Here is a 15,124-nt window from a genome sequence, read left to right as displayed (position 1 = left end):
CGACGTTTCGATCCTCACTTTGGGATCTTTATCAAGATAAGCTTCCAGTTTATAAGAGTATCAGATATTGATTATCGGACTAATCAATATGACAAGTTCAAACAATGCTGGGTCTGTAGGGTTAACAAGGCCATGCTCAGGCAGAGTTTACTTAAGTTCATTAAAGTTCACTTCTCATGGGGCGACTGAGACAACCACTGTAATCAAAGCGAAGTTCAGGTCCTCACCACCTCTACAGCCACACTGTGTGTGGCTGTAGAGGTGGTGAGGACCTGAACTTCGCTTTGATTACAGTGGTTGTCTCAGTCGCCCCATGAGAAGTGAACTTTACTTAACTTAAGTCGCCCCATGAGAAGTGAACTTTAATGAACTTAAGTAAACTCTGCCTGAGCATGGCCTTGTTAACCCTACAGACCCAGCATTGTTTGAACTTGTCATATTGATTAGTCCGATAATCAATATCTGATACTCTTATAAACTGGAAGCTTATCTTGATAAAGATCCCAAAGTGAGGATCGAAACGTCGATTAAATAAGCCTTGATTTGACTGCAATAAAGCTATTGTGAAAGATGAACGTGTGAGAAATCATTGAACTGGAAGAGTGCACCTCCACTTTGTTGGACTTCTGTTTAAATAACGTGGGTCTACCATTTGCATGGAGATTTCCACTAGGCGCACCCCACTGTTGTTATAACATTCTGATGTGAGTGCAGGAATAGACTTGCTATATATATATATATATATATATATATATCACAGTGAGTTTAAGACTTAGGGGTAAATTTACTAAGCTCCCGATTTTGACCGAGATGCCGTTTTTTCATCAAAGTGTCATCTCGGTAATTTACTAAACTCAAATCACGGCAGTGATGTGGGCATTCGTAATATTTTGGAAGTTCAAGGTAAAAATCACGAATGAATACACCATCGGTCAAAATACGCCTGTTTAGATATGAATCTCGGTCATTTACTAACCATTCGTAATTGTAATATCTGCCGTGAAAATGCATTTGCGGCCGTGAAAAAATACAATTCGTAAAAAAGTCCTAAAAAAAAACGCGGCTGCTTTTGAAAAGCGTGTTTACATGTGTACTCAATTATCCATTACTCACACCTGAATGTTTGGCCCTATAAAAGTGTTCCAGGCACATTTTGAAATTCTCTCACTCTGAAATGGCGGCTGTGGTGTGTGCCAATGAATTTATGTTTGCTGTGGGATACCTTAGACTGCTCCATGAGGCTTCCAGAAATCAGGCCCAGGTAAGTGAACATGGTCAGCAGGTTGTCCAGGTGCCGCGGAGGCTGCGCCAGCCTCGTTTTTTTAGAGGTCGTTTAAACTTAAACGCATTGTCCGATGATAGGGTCATACAGATGTTCCGCCTAAATAGAACCAACATTTTCCGCCTGTATGACCTTGTCAAACTGGGCCTAGACCCTGAGACAGCACGCTCTCGCTCTGTCTCAGGCCTACACAAACTCCTGGCTGTGTTACACTTTATGGCTACTGGGAGCTTCCAGGCTGTGGCAGGCGACGTGATTGGTATCTCACAGCCCACCTTTTCAAGATATTTGAATCAGGTGAGTCAAAAAATACATAGCCGGTTATGTCTAAGTGTTGCTTCTGTAAGTACAAACCACACAGTATTGTATAGAATACCTAACATGACACTCACCTTAGCTTGTTTAATGTCCACTCAGGTTTTGGATGTCTTGGATCCACATATTAATGCCTCAATCTGCTTCCCTACCCAGGAGTCGGAGTGGCGTGCTGTCAGGGTAGCTTTCTATGAGCTTGCTGGCATGCCCAATGTGCTGGGGGCCATAGATTGCACACACGTTCAGCTGAGATCACCTAGGGGCCGCCAATACATATATACGAATAGACATCTGGCCCAATCAACTAATGTCCAGGTGGTCTGTGATGCAAACTTTAAAATTATGAGTGTTGTTGCAGGTTACCCTGGTGGCTGCCATGACTCCTTCATCCTCAGTCAGTCATCGCTCTTCGATAAATTTGAGGACGGACAAATGCCTGATGGCTGGCTGTTGGGTATGTTTAAAATGTTTTGTGTGTATGTCTTTTAACCACAAACTCGAGTTTTGACTAGGGGAATGAATAATCTAACACATGTACTAATGTTGACTATATCTGTTTTTCAGGTGATGGGGGTTACGGCTGCTACTCTTGGCTCCTTACTCCATTGTCCCAACCTGATTCTCCTGCTGAACACAGTTACAATCATGCACATAAGGCTACGCGGAATGTGATAGAAAGATGTTTTGGTGTGCTGAAGTCACGGTTTCGGTGTCTGGATAAATCTGCAGGCCTTTTGTTGTATAGTCCCTCAAAGGTGACTAGAATTGTGTTCTGCTGCTGTTTTCTCCATAATCTGTGTTTAAGTCAACATCTGGCACATGATGAGGGAGAAAGCAGTCAGCAAGCAGAGGAGTTAGAAACATCTGGTGACAGTGTGAGTACATATGTAGGGAGGCAGGTACGGCAAGAAGTGATCCAGCGGTATTTTTCTGGTAAGTTTTTGTAGGATGTAATTATCCTTGACTAAACACTTTGCAATACAATCAATTGTGTGTTTTGTTACTTACTGTTTGTTGTTTATAGTGGTGTGTACATTGTACTTAGTTTATGTTATCAATACATTTTCAGACATTACCCATGAAAAACATACATACATACATAGCAGCTTCTACAATGTTTGAGACGGACACAGGAAGTTGTGTGTTTGACAAAACTAAATTTTTATTGCGTTACTCAAATTTTTCAAAAGTCTTATTTTTTCCGCTTGTGTGTGCTGGGTGCTGTGCTTTGTGCTGGCTCACTGGCACGTGCTCGGGAGGAACGCCGAACAGGGGAGGTTACTGGCGTTTGGATAGGGGTCGTGGTTCCAGAGCTGGAGGTCACTTGTTGAGCTGCCATCAATGTTATGTTGTTGCTCAAATTATTTATGCTTGCATTCAGTTGTGTGTTGGTTGCAGTGTGGCTGGCTACAATCCGGGATAAAGACTCATTCACAACCTGGTTGTGCTGTATTAGTTGTACGAGTGTTTGTTGGTGGCGCTGTTGCTCATCAATGATGCGCGTTAAATGAGCCAGCATTTGGTTGTTGTCTGCCCGTATTTGCTCCATCGATGTTGCGATTCGGCCTACTTGAACAATCAGTCTGCCCGAGTTGCGACTAATGCGCGGTAGATGATGGGGTAGACTGGCAAGGTGTTGGGTATGTGCGGTCAGGCTGGCATTGCTTTGGGCCTGTTGGCTTGTCCAACTGGACCAAAAGTCATCTGGTATTTGTGGCTGGGGTGGAGCTTGTGCCAGTTGTGGACTCATGGAGGCTTGGGGGATATCCTGCAGCTGTATTGGCTGGCTCGGGTCAACAGGTGTTAGTTGCAGTGTGAAGGTTGCCTGTTGGTCTTGTCCCTGCTGGTCCACGTCGGCCATCAAGCTTGGCTCTGTATGGGGTGGCCAACATGCAATGTTTACTTTTCTAAAAATATATTTGCTAGTTCTAAACATTACTACATTCATAATACTCCATTTCTCAAGTTTTTAGAGTTGTTTTTCTTAACTTATAATTTGTTTGTTCTCAAAAAACATATATACCATCACAGACGTGCACATAGACAGACTTGCGGAATCCTCACCTAACTACCTCCCCTCCACAGCATTACAGTGTTATGTCACCTCCCCTGTCCACGATATAGACTGCTTACCTGGATAGTCCAGAGGAGCGGAGCAAGTAAGCAGTCTACATACCGGACAGGGGAGGTGTGTGAACACTATAATGTTGTGGAGGGTGTTTTGAAAAAAGTCATTTTTTTTTTTTTAATTATTATGTGCACGTGTGTGGTCAAAATATTTACAAATGTATGTTCTTTTTTAAAAATGATGTTGGCGATATCAACCACTAAGACATTGAAAAATTAAGCATTTGCACCTTTAACAATTGAAGACGTAACATCACATTGCTTGTTATGGCAAACATGTAATCTCAACTCCAACTCACAACATAGTAACTGTACTGTGTAGATTATTTGCTATGTGTTTAGTTTCTGTTTTGACTCACCAGATAACTGAGGTGATCGGGGCTCATCACTCTGTGGACTCGCCAATAGTGCCAGTGGTGGCTGGGGTGACACTGCAGAAATGCGCCGCCTGGGTGGGGAAGATGGAGCCGCAGATTCCGTGCCAAGACGCCGTGTCTTACTTGGCCTCCTGGGTAAGTGCCCGGAGCCCTGTGATGGGCGCCTTAGAGGAGGTAGGCTTACAGAAGCAGAACCTATGAGAATATATAAACATTAATATTTTGTACTTCTATGTGTTTGCAGAATATGTGACTACAGTGAATTCTTACCTGCAATCCCAGCATCATCCTGAGTTGTCTGAGGCCTGTCTGGCCGGCTGGTCTGTCGGACTGTTGAAAAAGTGGCGAAAACATTATTACCATACTTTGTGTAAAAATTCTAACTGCAAAGCCTTAGTGTACTGTAACCATCTATTAGGTATTGTAAATTAAACTAATTTCTGCTTAAGATCTTCGTGCTTCCTTAATTTGTGGTGTATATCAAAATGTACATGGTGTTGCACCAAATAAATCTGTTACATTTGAGAATTATGTGTCAGATATTGCATAGATTGAATACTTGCAAATTGAACCAAAATGTTTATTTGAATTTGTAGAAACCTTTAAAAAAAAAAAAAAAAAAAATGCTATTAGATACAACACCGATGTCCAAGCAATATCTCATAATAATTATTGCAAATACACATACCAGCAGGCATTGCACCTGTTTTTGCCAATACAAAATAAAAAGCTACAGCCAAGGCAAGATGGAAAATGCAGTTTCTAAACACAAACACACCTTAAGGGTGCATAGGCCTGCAATACATGACCAACAATTTTTGCATCCTTTAACCTTTAAAAAAAACAACATTATCATTTTGAGGACATTTTACAATATTTAACAAATATCCAACTCACCATCCTGCGTGGGTCGGTCCGAATCCCGGACATGAGTTGCAGACACCACTTCTGCAGGAATCAGTGCCCGCACAGGCTCCTCCCACTCCCGATAGGTTGCCCGGAAAGGGGGGCCACCTCCGGTTTTGCGGGCTGATTTTGCCTCTTTGGCCATCTTGGCCTTGACACGCCGCTTTATGTCATAGAACCTCTTGCGACACGTGTCCTCAGTCCGCCTCACCACACCCTCACTATTGACGGCAACTATTACTTGCCCCCACAGGACAGACTTCCTGCGGGAGGACACCTTGCCAGCATCCTGACCAAACAATTGGCGATGGTGCTTCATCAGCTCACGCACCAACGCCATGTTTTCAGCATAGCTGAACTTAATATTCCTGCCAGTCTTGGTAGTGGTGCGTGGCTGCGGAGCCACAACACCATCACTATCACTGGAGAATGCAGCAACAGGCACCCCCTCCTCCTCCTCCTCCTCACTAACCTCCTCCCTCTCACTAACCCCCTCCACCTCACTAACAGCCTCCACCTCACTAACAGCCTCCACCTCACTACCAGCCTCCACCTCACTAACCTCCGCCACCACACTGACCTCTGAGTCTGACATGAGGACAAACGACACAAAACACAGAAAAATCAATACAAAAAACACACTCCTCCACTACTACTACTACTACACACCACACAGCCAACACACACGCTCACTCACTCACAAACAATGACAAAAGACTATAAAAAAAAAACAAGGACAAAAAAGTTGACAAACTGTGAAAAAACAATACTACAAATATGACAAGACTACTTACACACACAGTACAGCACTCAACAATCACAAAACTCCTCTCCAAATCCACCAAAAACACCACCAAACTCACCAACTCCAAATACACCTTCCTCTCTCCTCTCCACTAACTAAACCCACGAGGTGCGGTGTGTTTGGGGCGGTTTTATAGTAATATGCACAGACACTCCTCCTTCACGAATACAACCAATCACGGACGCGTGACAAAAACGAAACTTAGGACTAAAAACGCGGCCGCAATATCAAAATCACTGCCGTAACAGACATGTGACGCAGTCGTAAAAAAAACCCACAAACACGGCCGCAAAACAACAAAATCGGCCGCATTCTACAGCTGAAAACCACGAATGACATCGACATCGGAACAAAAGAAAAACCCGAATACGACAGCTTAGTAAATTAGTCGTAATCAATTCAAAAAGTTGCAGTTTTACACTTTCGATGTCATTCGTGATTGAACTTTGACCTGAAACGGGAAAATACGAATCTTAGTAAATTTACCCCTTAGCTTTTATTATTTCCTCTCATAAAATAAACTTGACATCCAACATGCTGCAAAACTTTAAAAACAAAATATGTTCTGTTCCATCAACAAATAGGATGATTTGAGGTGGAAAAATAGATAGAGATAATTCTACTACCGTCTGCCTTGGATCAGTACAAAACAAGTTTGTATTTATGGAACCTAAATGAGCCAATTATTGCGAGGGATGACCCACTCACTGGTCTCACAGTGCTATTAATGCTAGTTTGTATTTAAATATGGTACAGCTATATCACATATGTGCATATCAGTTGCTATGTACTGGTATATATAACGTATGCAGAAAGGAAGAAAAGTTTCCTTAGTTGGGAAAGGAAATAGTCAAAGTGGTGATCCTGCTGTTAGTGTTCTTGTCAGGAAAACATGTCATTGCCTTCCTACTCCACTGGGTATTCCCTGGGGGTCTCCCATCCAGGTACTGACCCAGCCCAGCACCGTTTGGCTTCCAAGATCAGATGAGATTGGGCATATGCGTTGGGGTATGGTAGTAGGAAAATATGGGCAATAGCCAGAACTCTTGTTTTGCTTATTAGTTTATGTACTCTGTAGTTGGGCGCTGCGGATCCCTTGTGGCATCATATAAATAAAGGATAATGATAATAATAATGCAAAAAAGTTATGTTGTAGAGCTGCAGGGATATTGTAGAACAGTTGTTCTCAAATTTGTCTTTTGACCTCAGCAAGAGAGTTTGTTCATATGGAATGTGGGGGTGATTCAGACCTGATCGCTAGCTGGCTATTTTTTGCACTGCAGCGATTAGGTAGTCGCTGCCTACAGGGGAGGGGGTAATCGTTGTGCAGTAATACGAACGCTTGTGCAGAGAACTGCACAAACTCTCTGCACAGCTCAGGACTTACTCAGCTGCTGCAATGATCCTGGACAGAGCTAACGTCAGGAACCCTCCCTGGAAACGTCCGGGCACGCCTGCGTTTTCCTGGACACTCCCTGAAAACGGTGAGTTGGCACTCACGAACGCCTTCTTCCTGTCAATCTTCTTGCGATTGCCGCTGCGATCGCTTTTTTTGGTAGAATCCGTCGTTGTCCAGCGACCCCCATCGCCGGCCAGCGACACACCTGCACATTGCGGCCGCACGCATGCGCTGTTCAGACCCGATCGCACGGCTGCAAAAAAAAGGCAGCGTGCGATCGGGTCTGAATGTCCCCCTGTGTCAGGGAAGTACTGTTGGAATAATTAGTGGAACAACAATGTGATTCTTTCACCTGCAGGGGTTAAAGTGGGTCGGAACGGGGCGGAACTGCGTTCCGGCACTTGTAATTGGAGGCGGAACGCAGTTCCGCCGCCGTCCCGCCCACCAACAGTACTAACAGCAGCACTCGTACTGTGTACTGTCTGTCACTGTTCTGCCGCGCGCACGCCCCCCCTCCCCCCGCAAAGTGTACTAAGTGAGCTGCACTGCACTCACAGTCAATCAGGGGCAGGGCTGCTGCTTATGGTCACCATGGATGCGATTCACTGTCCTGGCTGGCGCCCGTCCCCCATCACCGTCTTACTGGCTGACAAAGTTCCCGACTCCGCCCCCTTCTCTCTCTGCTTACTGTTGCTGCGGGCGCTGATAGTAGCCGAAAGGACATAGGATAGTCTCATAAGCAGAGAGAGAAGGGGTCGGAGACGAGCACTTCTGCAGCCAGTAATGCGGGGAGAGGGGACAAAGTAAAACAGGGGCCGGAGTTGGGCACTGTGGCAGCCAGTAACACGGGGAGAGGGGGCGGAGTAATACAAGTGGCGGAGTTGGGCACTTCGGCGCTTCACTACCACGGGGCTGGGGTTGCGGGCGCCAGGGTGATGAGGTGAATCGTGTTCGTGCATGGTGAGCAGCACTGAGTGACTGTGACTGCTCATCTCACTGTCTCAGCCTGAGACAGCAAATGAGCTGTATATAGTGTCTGTGTCATTTTAACTTTGCGCAAGCTAAGGCTGGCTTCTTCTGGGTGGGCTACCATTGATGCTACATTCAAGTGGCCTAAGAGACCTTTTACGCCAGGGGGTGGAGCCACGACACAAGGTTGAGGAGCTAGGCCAGCGGGATAGGTCCTCTACTATCCACGCCACCAACTATTACCTTTAGTAATCAGGTGGCGAGCGAAGCGAGCCTGTGTGGGTACTTTTCAGGGTACCCTGTTCGCCCGTAGCTCCTCCACCTGGTGACTTGTCTCCTCCCCTAGTGACGTCAGAATGTCCCTTCTCCCACTCCGATTTAGAACAAACCTTACCATTATGGCTGTGCTGTGGGTCTGCCCGCTCATGTCACTAGACGTGGGGAGAGGGGGTGGGCGGTACTAAAGATTAACCCGCCCCACCTCTAGTCCCTTTCTGGTGGCGGGAAAGAGACGTGATGTCATCACGTCACCTCCTCCTCACGTATCCTTGTCTCCTGATGTGAGGAGAGAGAAAAGCCACACCACCCTTACTGAGAGTGCCCATGCAGACGCTGAATGAAGGGCGAGAGACTGGTAAAAGTTAAAACCAGGGGTTAAAGCGAGCCGAAATGGGGCGGAACTGCGTTCCGTCAGTTCCACTTGGAGATGGAATGCAGTTCCACCTCCTCCGACTCACCTCACCCGATGTTAGCCCGGCGCTGCAGGAAGATGCCGAGCACCCACTGAGAGTGTTTTACAAGCGGGCGCCCAGCTCCCTCTCCACAGCAGAAGCCAGAGGCAGGAGCTCACTACTGAGTTCCGGCTTCCGGCTCTGTCAGTGTGCGCTATGCGAGAGATGTCATGACGTCTCTCCCATAGCGCTGAAGAGCGGACACCCAGAGGACTGCAGTGGTCGGACGCGGGAGCGGGGCACGGTGAGTATGGTGTGGGGTTGTTTTTTTTGTTCATATGTGTAGCGGCGCGTCTACTGGGGCTAACTACTGGGGGCAAACTACGGGGGGAATTACTACAGGGGCATTACTACTGGGGGCAAAACTATAGGGGCATTACTACAAGGGAGCAAACTACAAGGGGGAAAGCTACTGGGTGGCATTACTACAAGGGGGCTAAACTACAAGGGGGCTAAATTATTGGGGGATTACTACTTGGGGGCATTACCAGTGGGGGCTAAACTACAAGGGGGCATAATTACAGGGGCTAAACTACAAGGGGGCAAACTACTGGGGGCATTACTAATGGGGGCTAAACTACAGGGGCTAAACTACTGGTGGCATAACTGCAGGGGGCATTACCACTGGGGGCTAAACTACATGGGGCAAACTACATGAGGGCTAAACTACGGGGGGTATTACCACTGGGAGGCTAAACTAAAGGGGGGTAAACTACTGGGGTCATAACTGCAGGGGCATTACCACTGGGGGATAATAAAGCCAGCCTAGTCCCAGATCTGCTGCAGCAGCACTCAGCCTCCTTTGCCGTCCTCAGACCTCTGCACGCCCACAGCCTCCTCCTTTGCAGTATCTCCGAGTCCCACAGCCTCCTTCACCCCACGCCTACCACAGCCTTCTCATCCAACGCAGACCACTGCCGCTACTAAACAGGTAATCTTACCCTGCTGCTTTTCTCTCTCCCTAGTCCCTACTGTATGTCCTCGCCCTCTCTCTGTCACTCTCCCTGTCCCTGCTGTCACTTTCCATGTCCCTGCTGTCACTCTCCCTGTCCCTCTGTCACTCTATAATGTGAATTTCGGCTCATACTGTGTGCTATAATGTGAATTTCAGCTCATACCATGTGCTATAATGTGAGTTTCGGCTCATACCGTGTGCTATAATGTGAATTTCGGCTCATTCTGTGTGCTATAATGTGAATTTCGGCACATTCTGTGTGCTATAATGTGAATTTCGGCTCATACCGTGTGGTATAATGTGAATTTCGGCTCATACCGTGTGGTATAATGTGAATTTCAGCTCATACCGTGTGCTATAATGTGAATTTCGGCTCATACTGTTGGGTATAATGTGATTTTCGGCTCATTCTGTGTGCTATAATGTGAATTTCGGTTCATACCGTGTGCTATAATGTGAATTTCGGCTCATACCGTGTGCTATAATGTGAATTTCGGTTCACTCCAAGTGCTATAATGTAAATTTCGGCTCATACTGTGTGCTATAATGTGAATTTAGGCTCATACCGTGTGGTATAATGTGAATTTCGGCTCATACCGTGTGCTATAATGTGAATTTTTGCTCATACTGTTGGGTATAATGTGAATTTCGTCTCATACCGTGTGGTATAATGTGAATTTCGGCTCATACCGTGTGCTATAATGTGAATTTCGGCTCATACTGTTGGGTATAATGTAATTTTCGGCTCATTCTGTGTGCTATAATGTGACTTTCGGCTCATACCGTGTGGTATAATGTGAATTTCGGCTCATACCGTGTGCTATAATGTGAATTTCGGCTCATACCGTGTGCTATAATGTGAATTTCGGCTCATATCGTGTGCTATAATGTGAATTTCGGCTCATTCTGTGTGCTATAATGTGAATTTCGGCTCATTATGTGTGCTATAATGTGAATTTCGGCTCATACCGTGTGGTATAATGTGAATTTCGGCTCATACCGTGTGCTATAATGTGAATTTCGGCTCATACTGTTGGGTATAATGTGATTTTCGGCTCATTCTGTGTGCTATAATGTGAATTTCGGTTCGTACCGTGTGCTATAATGTGAATTTCGGCTCATACCATGTGCTATAATGTGAATTTCGGCTCATACTGTGTGCTATAATGTGAATTTAGGCTCATACCGTGTGGTATAATGTGAATTTCGGCTCATACCGTGTGCTATAATGTGAATTTTTGCTCATACTGTGTGCTATAATGTGAATTTCGGCTCATACCGTGTGGTATAATGTGAATTTCAACTCATACCGTGTGCTATAATGTGAATTTTTGCTCATACTGTTGGGTATAATGTGAATTTCGGCTCATACCGTGTGGTATAATGTGAATTTCGGCTCATACTGTGTGCTATAATGTGAATTTCGGCTCATACTGTTGGGTATAATGTGATTTTCGGCTCATTCTGTGTGCTATAATGTGACTTTCGGCTCATACCGTGTGGTATAATGTGAATTTCGGCTCATACCGTGTGCTATAATGTGAATTTCGGTTCACTCCGTGTGCTATAATGTGAATTTCGGTTCACTCCGTGTGCTATAATGTGAATTTAGGCTCATACTGTTTGGTATAATATGGAACAGGCACCAGTAAGGGGTCCTACTATTGTGGTGCATAATGTGTTTAAGGCGTATATGACGTGGTAAACTACACGGAAGGACACGCCCCCTTCTGAGTGGCCACGCCCCCTTTTCCAGAGCGAGCGCGCCTTCAGCGCGCACATAATTGCAGCCTTCACTTGTCCATACTTGCACTTCAAAATTTCCACCTCAACCACTGGGTGCTACTACTGTGGACATTATTACTATTGTATGACCACCTTACTATTGTGTGACCACTACCTTTATTGCATGGGCGCCGTGGGTGGGGGTGGGGGGGTGAGTTCCACCACCTCTCTATGACCACTTTAAGCACTGTTCACCTGTATTGTTGCACTGTGGTTGCCGCCTAAATACACGTGTGAGAACTCTCTACTTTAGCTTTTTAAATGTTAGCGAAGTCTGTAACAGTTTGGATAATAATGAATTAATCTCCTAATGGAGGTTAGAAAAGACCCACACACACTAAAATGTGCTTCTAGAGGAATCTTATGTGGCTTATATGTGACCATGGTCCAAGATGCCTCCAAAATACCTGTAGGTATTCACTATGTTATTTGTTTCTGGACCATACAGAAACTGATATATACCTTAATATTGCCTGGTGAAAGCAGTGAAATAATACAATTCTAGAGCATATTTCTATGAAGTAAAAAAACAGCAGGTGCCAACTATACTTATGTTTAATGGTCAGTAACCAATGTTTATGGCTGGCATTAGTATTTAGGTAAGCACTCACAGTACAGTGAAGCTAAGTGTTAAATCAGAGGAGCTGATCTCAGTCACCCCCTAGGTACACCAGGAACAACCAAGGTAATCAAAAAGTAAACAAAATGTAACAATGTAAATACCAAGAGAGAAAAACATTATCAATATTAAATGTCTGAAAGCAGATCAGATAGATGATACATGATCTAAATTGCATCCTCCTGAATAAATGCATTAAGGAGAGCACAAATTAAGCAGAGTAAGCCAAGCATGAACTAAGACGCTCTGGTGTCTAAAGGGAAATGAATATATAAATGCAAGTCACTGGAAATCATGGCTTGTAAGGGGATACAGCAATAATAATCTTGGATGACAACCAAACTTTTGTAAGTTTATAATTTTGAGCATTTTGAGAATATGTAATATATAATATCATATGCTGCAAAACACATAGACCAGGAAGTTGCAGATTGCACGAGAAATAAATTAATTCCCCTGCCTTAGGAGGACATATGCCGTTGCATAACAGTCTTTGTGCATTTTGTTTTACTTGATTTTATTTTACCAGCCTATCATAAATAACTAGCGGGAAGTGTCAGCTATATTACACACTCATATATATTCTACATTCTTTTTCTACTTAGCTTGTAAGAAAGACTTCTTGGGTTGTCACTCTCTTTTCTACCTTCACAGTAATATTTTTAATTATTGCAAGTGTTGTTTTATTAATTCAAGATGGCTTGTTCCTTAAAATGACATGCTGTACCAGGTACTTCCTAAAATCAACAATGACCCTAGGACAGACCATGGAAACTGTGGGAGGCAAGGCTTCTCTCTGCAAGTCCTTTGAGGATAATGTCTACTGTGCCAGACAAATTATTCAACCCCAGCCCATCAGTAAGTACAAAGTGCTACAGTAAGTGCTTCTCAGATCCAGGCTAGCATGCCAAACTACTGTAACAGATAGGTAATCTAATAAAGGAAGGAGAACCAGACAGTTAGGTACTTTGTAATTATATGAAGTACAGTATGAGGATGTTTAGGTGATTCTCATTTGGGTTGAGTATGGGATATCTGCAGGCAGGATCCTGGCAGTTAGAATACAGAGACCGGCATCCCGACTGCCTAATATCCTGATAGGGGCGCTCAACTAAACTAACTGTAACCCTCTCCCCATAGCCTAAGCCTAACCCTAACCATCCCCTCCTGCAGCCCAACCCTATCCGCCACCGCCCCCCCCCCCCCCCTACCCCACACACACACACACACACACATCCATGACATAGCCTAACCCTTACCCTCCCCAGCATACTTACGTTCGGGATTCCAGCTGTTGGGAATCTGGCATCGCCATTCTGACATATGTCAGGATTCCAGCGCTAGTATTCTGACCGCTGTCCATTAGGATGCCAAGTACATCCCTCTCATTCATCAGAACAAGTAGTAAATACTTATAAATAATAGCCTCTGAGTTCCGGAGGTGTGAAAGTTTGTGCAAGTCTGCCCATTTTTTTTAAAGCAGCAATCATTTACAAAGCAAAACCAACCTGGTTTTGACTTGCAAATGATTGCTTCTGTAAAAAATTCCTGCTCTTCCGGAACTCAGAGGCTATTATATTTAGCCACTGATATTGCTGGTAGTATTTTATTGAATGCATATGTGTTATGCAAGCAATAAATAAATGAAATTATTTCTACAGTATGTTATATACACATACTGTTTAGTATAGACCAGTGGTTCCCAAACTGGGTGCCTCTGGGGACAGGACCGGTCCTAGACCTTGTGGCACCCATGGCGAAAGTTTCCGCTGGCACCCTCCCCCCCCCCACACACAAATAAAACAGGGTGAGCGTACGACTGCGGTGCACGGCAAAGAATAGGGGCGTGGCCACAGTTATGCCCCCTGTAGCTGTGCCCTCAGTAGTAGTGACCCCAGCAGCTGTGCCCCCAGTGCTGTGCCCTCAGTAGCTGTGCCCCCTGTAGCTGTGCCCCCAGTGCAGTGCCCCCTGTAGCTGTGCCCCCTGTAGCTGTGCCCCCAGTGATTAGAGGGTAGGGGTTTAAGTACCCTAACCCTCCTTCTTGGTGACTAGGGTTAAATTTCAGGGGGTAGTAACTATGGCTAACCACCCCTTAGTGCCTAACCCTAACTACCCCCGATGGCAAACCCAACCCCTACCCCTAGCGGGCCCTAACCCTAATACCCACCCTGATATTTACCGGGCGGGATGTCGGCTGTCGGTGTCCCTACGTTGGTATCCTGATTGGTGTCGGGATTCCAGCATCAGTTACACGACGGCTGGCCTCCCGACTGTCGAGATCTCAAACGCATCCTAACAGAACCTAAGGATTACAGATAAACACAAATTACTTAATTTATTTATCTATTTATGAATTTCTCAATAAGAAACCTTTGGCCTATGGGTGTCCTGAAAAAAATCCTAATTCGCTGGGGTGCCCTGATTCAAAAAAGTTCGTGAACCACTGGTCTAGACAATATAATAACTTTGCTTTTACAGGATACATATATATATATATATATATATATATATATATATATCTAGTGAAGAAAAGGGCGCCTATTTTGTGTTTTTTTTAAAAATTGATATAAAGTGAATTAGGGTGATAATGTATGGACATCACTTATCTGATATATATATTTTCTTCGGTCTCATGACCAATGCACATATGTGAAAAGAAGATAAAACAGAAATAACATAGCGCGTACAGTTTTTTTTTTTTTAAACATTTTTTGTCTGTACAGTTTTTAAGACAAATTTCACCATAAAAATAAAATTAAAAGTAGTTGTATCTAAAAAACCTCCTAAGGATAAGCAAATCCTCAATGATAAAAATCCACCAACAGGGATTATTGGGGTTTTTCACAAATTTTAA

The 15,124-nt window shown here is 44.6% G+C and overlaps 1 protein-coding gene, 1 long non-coding RNA gene and 1 pseudogene across 3 annotated transcripts in view; all 3 read right to left on the bottom strand.

Annotated features, from left to right (window-relative positions):
* Positions 1-2,734: 2,734 nt before the first annotated feature.
* LOC134987527 (uncharacterized) lies at positions 2,735-4,427 on the bottom strand. The gene is made up of 3 exons (XM_063950503.1): positions 4,372-4,427; positions 4,084-4,296; positions 2,735-3,469 (listed from the first exon to the last, which is right to left on the bottom strand). The coding sequence occupies exon 3, from the start codon at positions 3,456-3,458 to the stop codon at positions 2,790-2,792; it is 669 nt and encodes a 222-aa protein (XP_063806573.1). The 5' UTR covers positions 3,459-3,469; positions 4,084-4,296; positions 4,372-4,427; the 3' UTR covers positions 2,735-2,789.
* Positions 4,428-6,715: 2,288 nt separating this feature from the next.
* Positions 6,716-6,834, bottom strand: LOC134933528 (5S ribosomal RNA; annotated as a pseudogene).
* Positions 6,835-12,712: 5,878 nt separating this feature from the next.
* The window catches only part of LOC134987365 (uncharacterized), a 96,609-nt gene continuing 94,197 nt past the window's right edge, over positions 12,713-15,124 (bottom strand). For both annotated transcript variants that reach the window (XR_010193076.1, XR_010193124.1), the window contains 2 exons: positions 14,450-14,572; positions 12,713-13,203 (listed from right to left, as the gene is read on the bottom strand). This is a non-coding gene — a long non-coding RNA (uncharacterized LOC134987365). The remainder of the gene's footprint in view (positions 13,204-14,449; positions 14,573-15,124) is intronic.

This window comes from Pseudophryne corroboree, chromosome 1, assembly GCF_028390025.1.
Source record: "Pseudophryne corroboree isolate aPseCor3 chromosome 1, aPseCor3.hap2, whole genome shotgun sequence".
Lineage (NCBI taxonomy): Eukaryota > Metazoa > Chordata > Amphibia > Anura > Myobatrachidae > Pseudophryne > Pseudophryne corroboree.
The sequence above is the reverse complement of the archived record's forward strand: the minus strand, read 5'-3'. Positions and strand labels throughout refer to the sequence as shown.

Excerpts from the sequence above, each read along its gene's own strand:
- LOC134987527 (XM_063950503.1), bottom strand. The coding sequence starts at position 3,458 with ATGGCCGACGTGGACCAGCAGGGACAAGACCAACAGGCAACCTTCACA.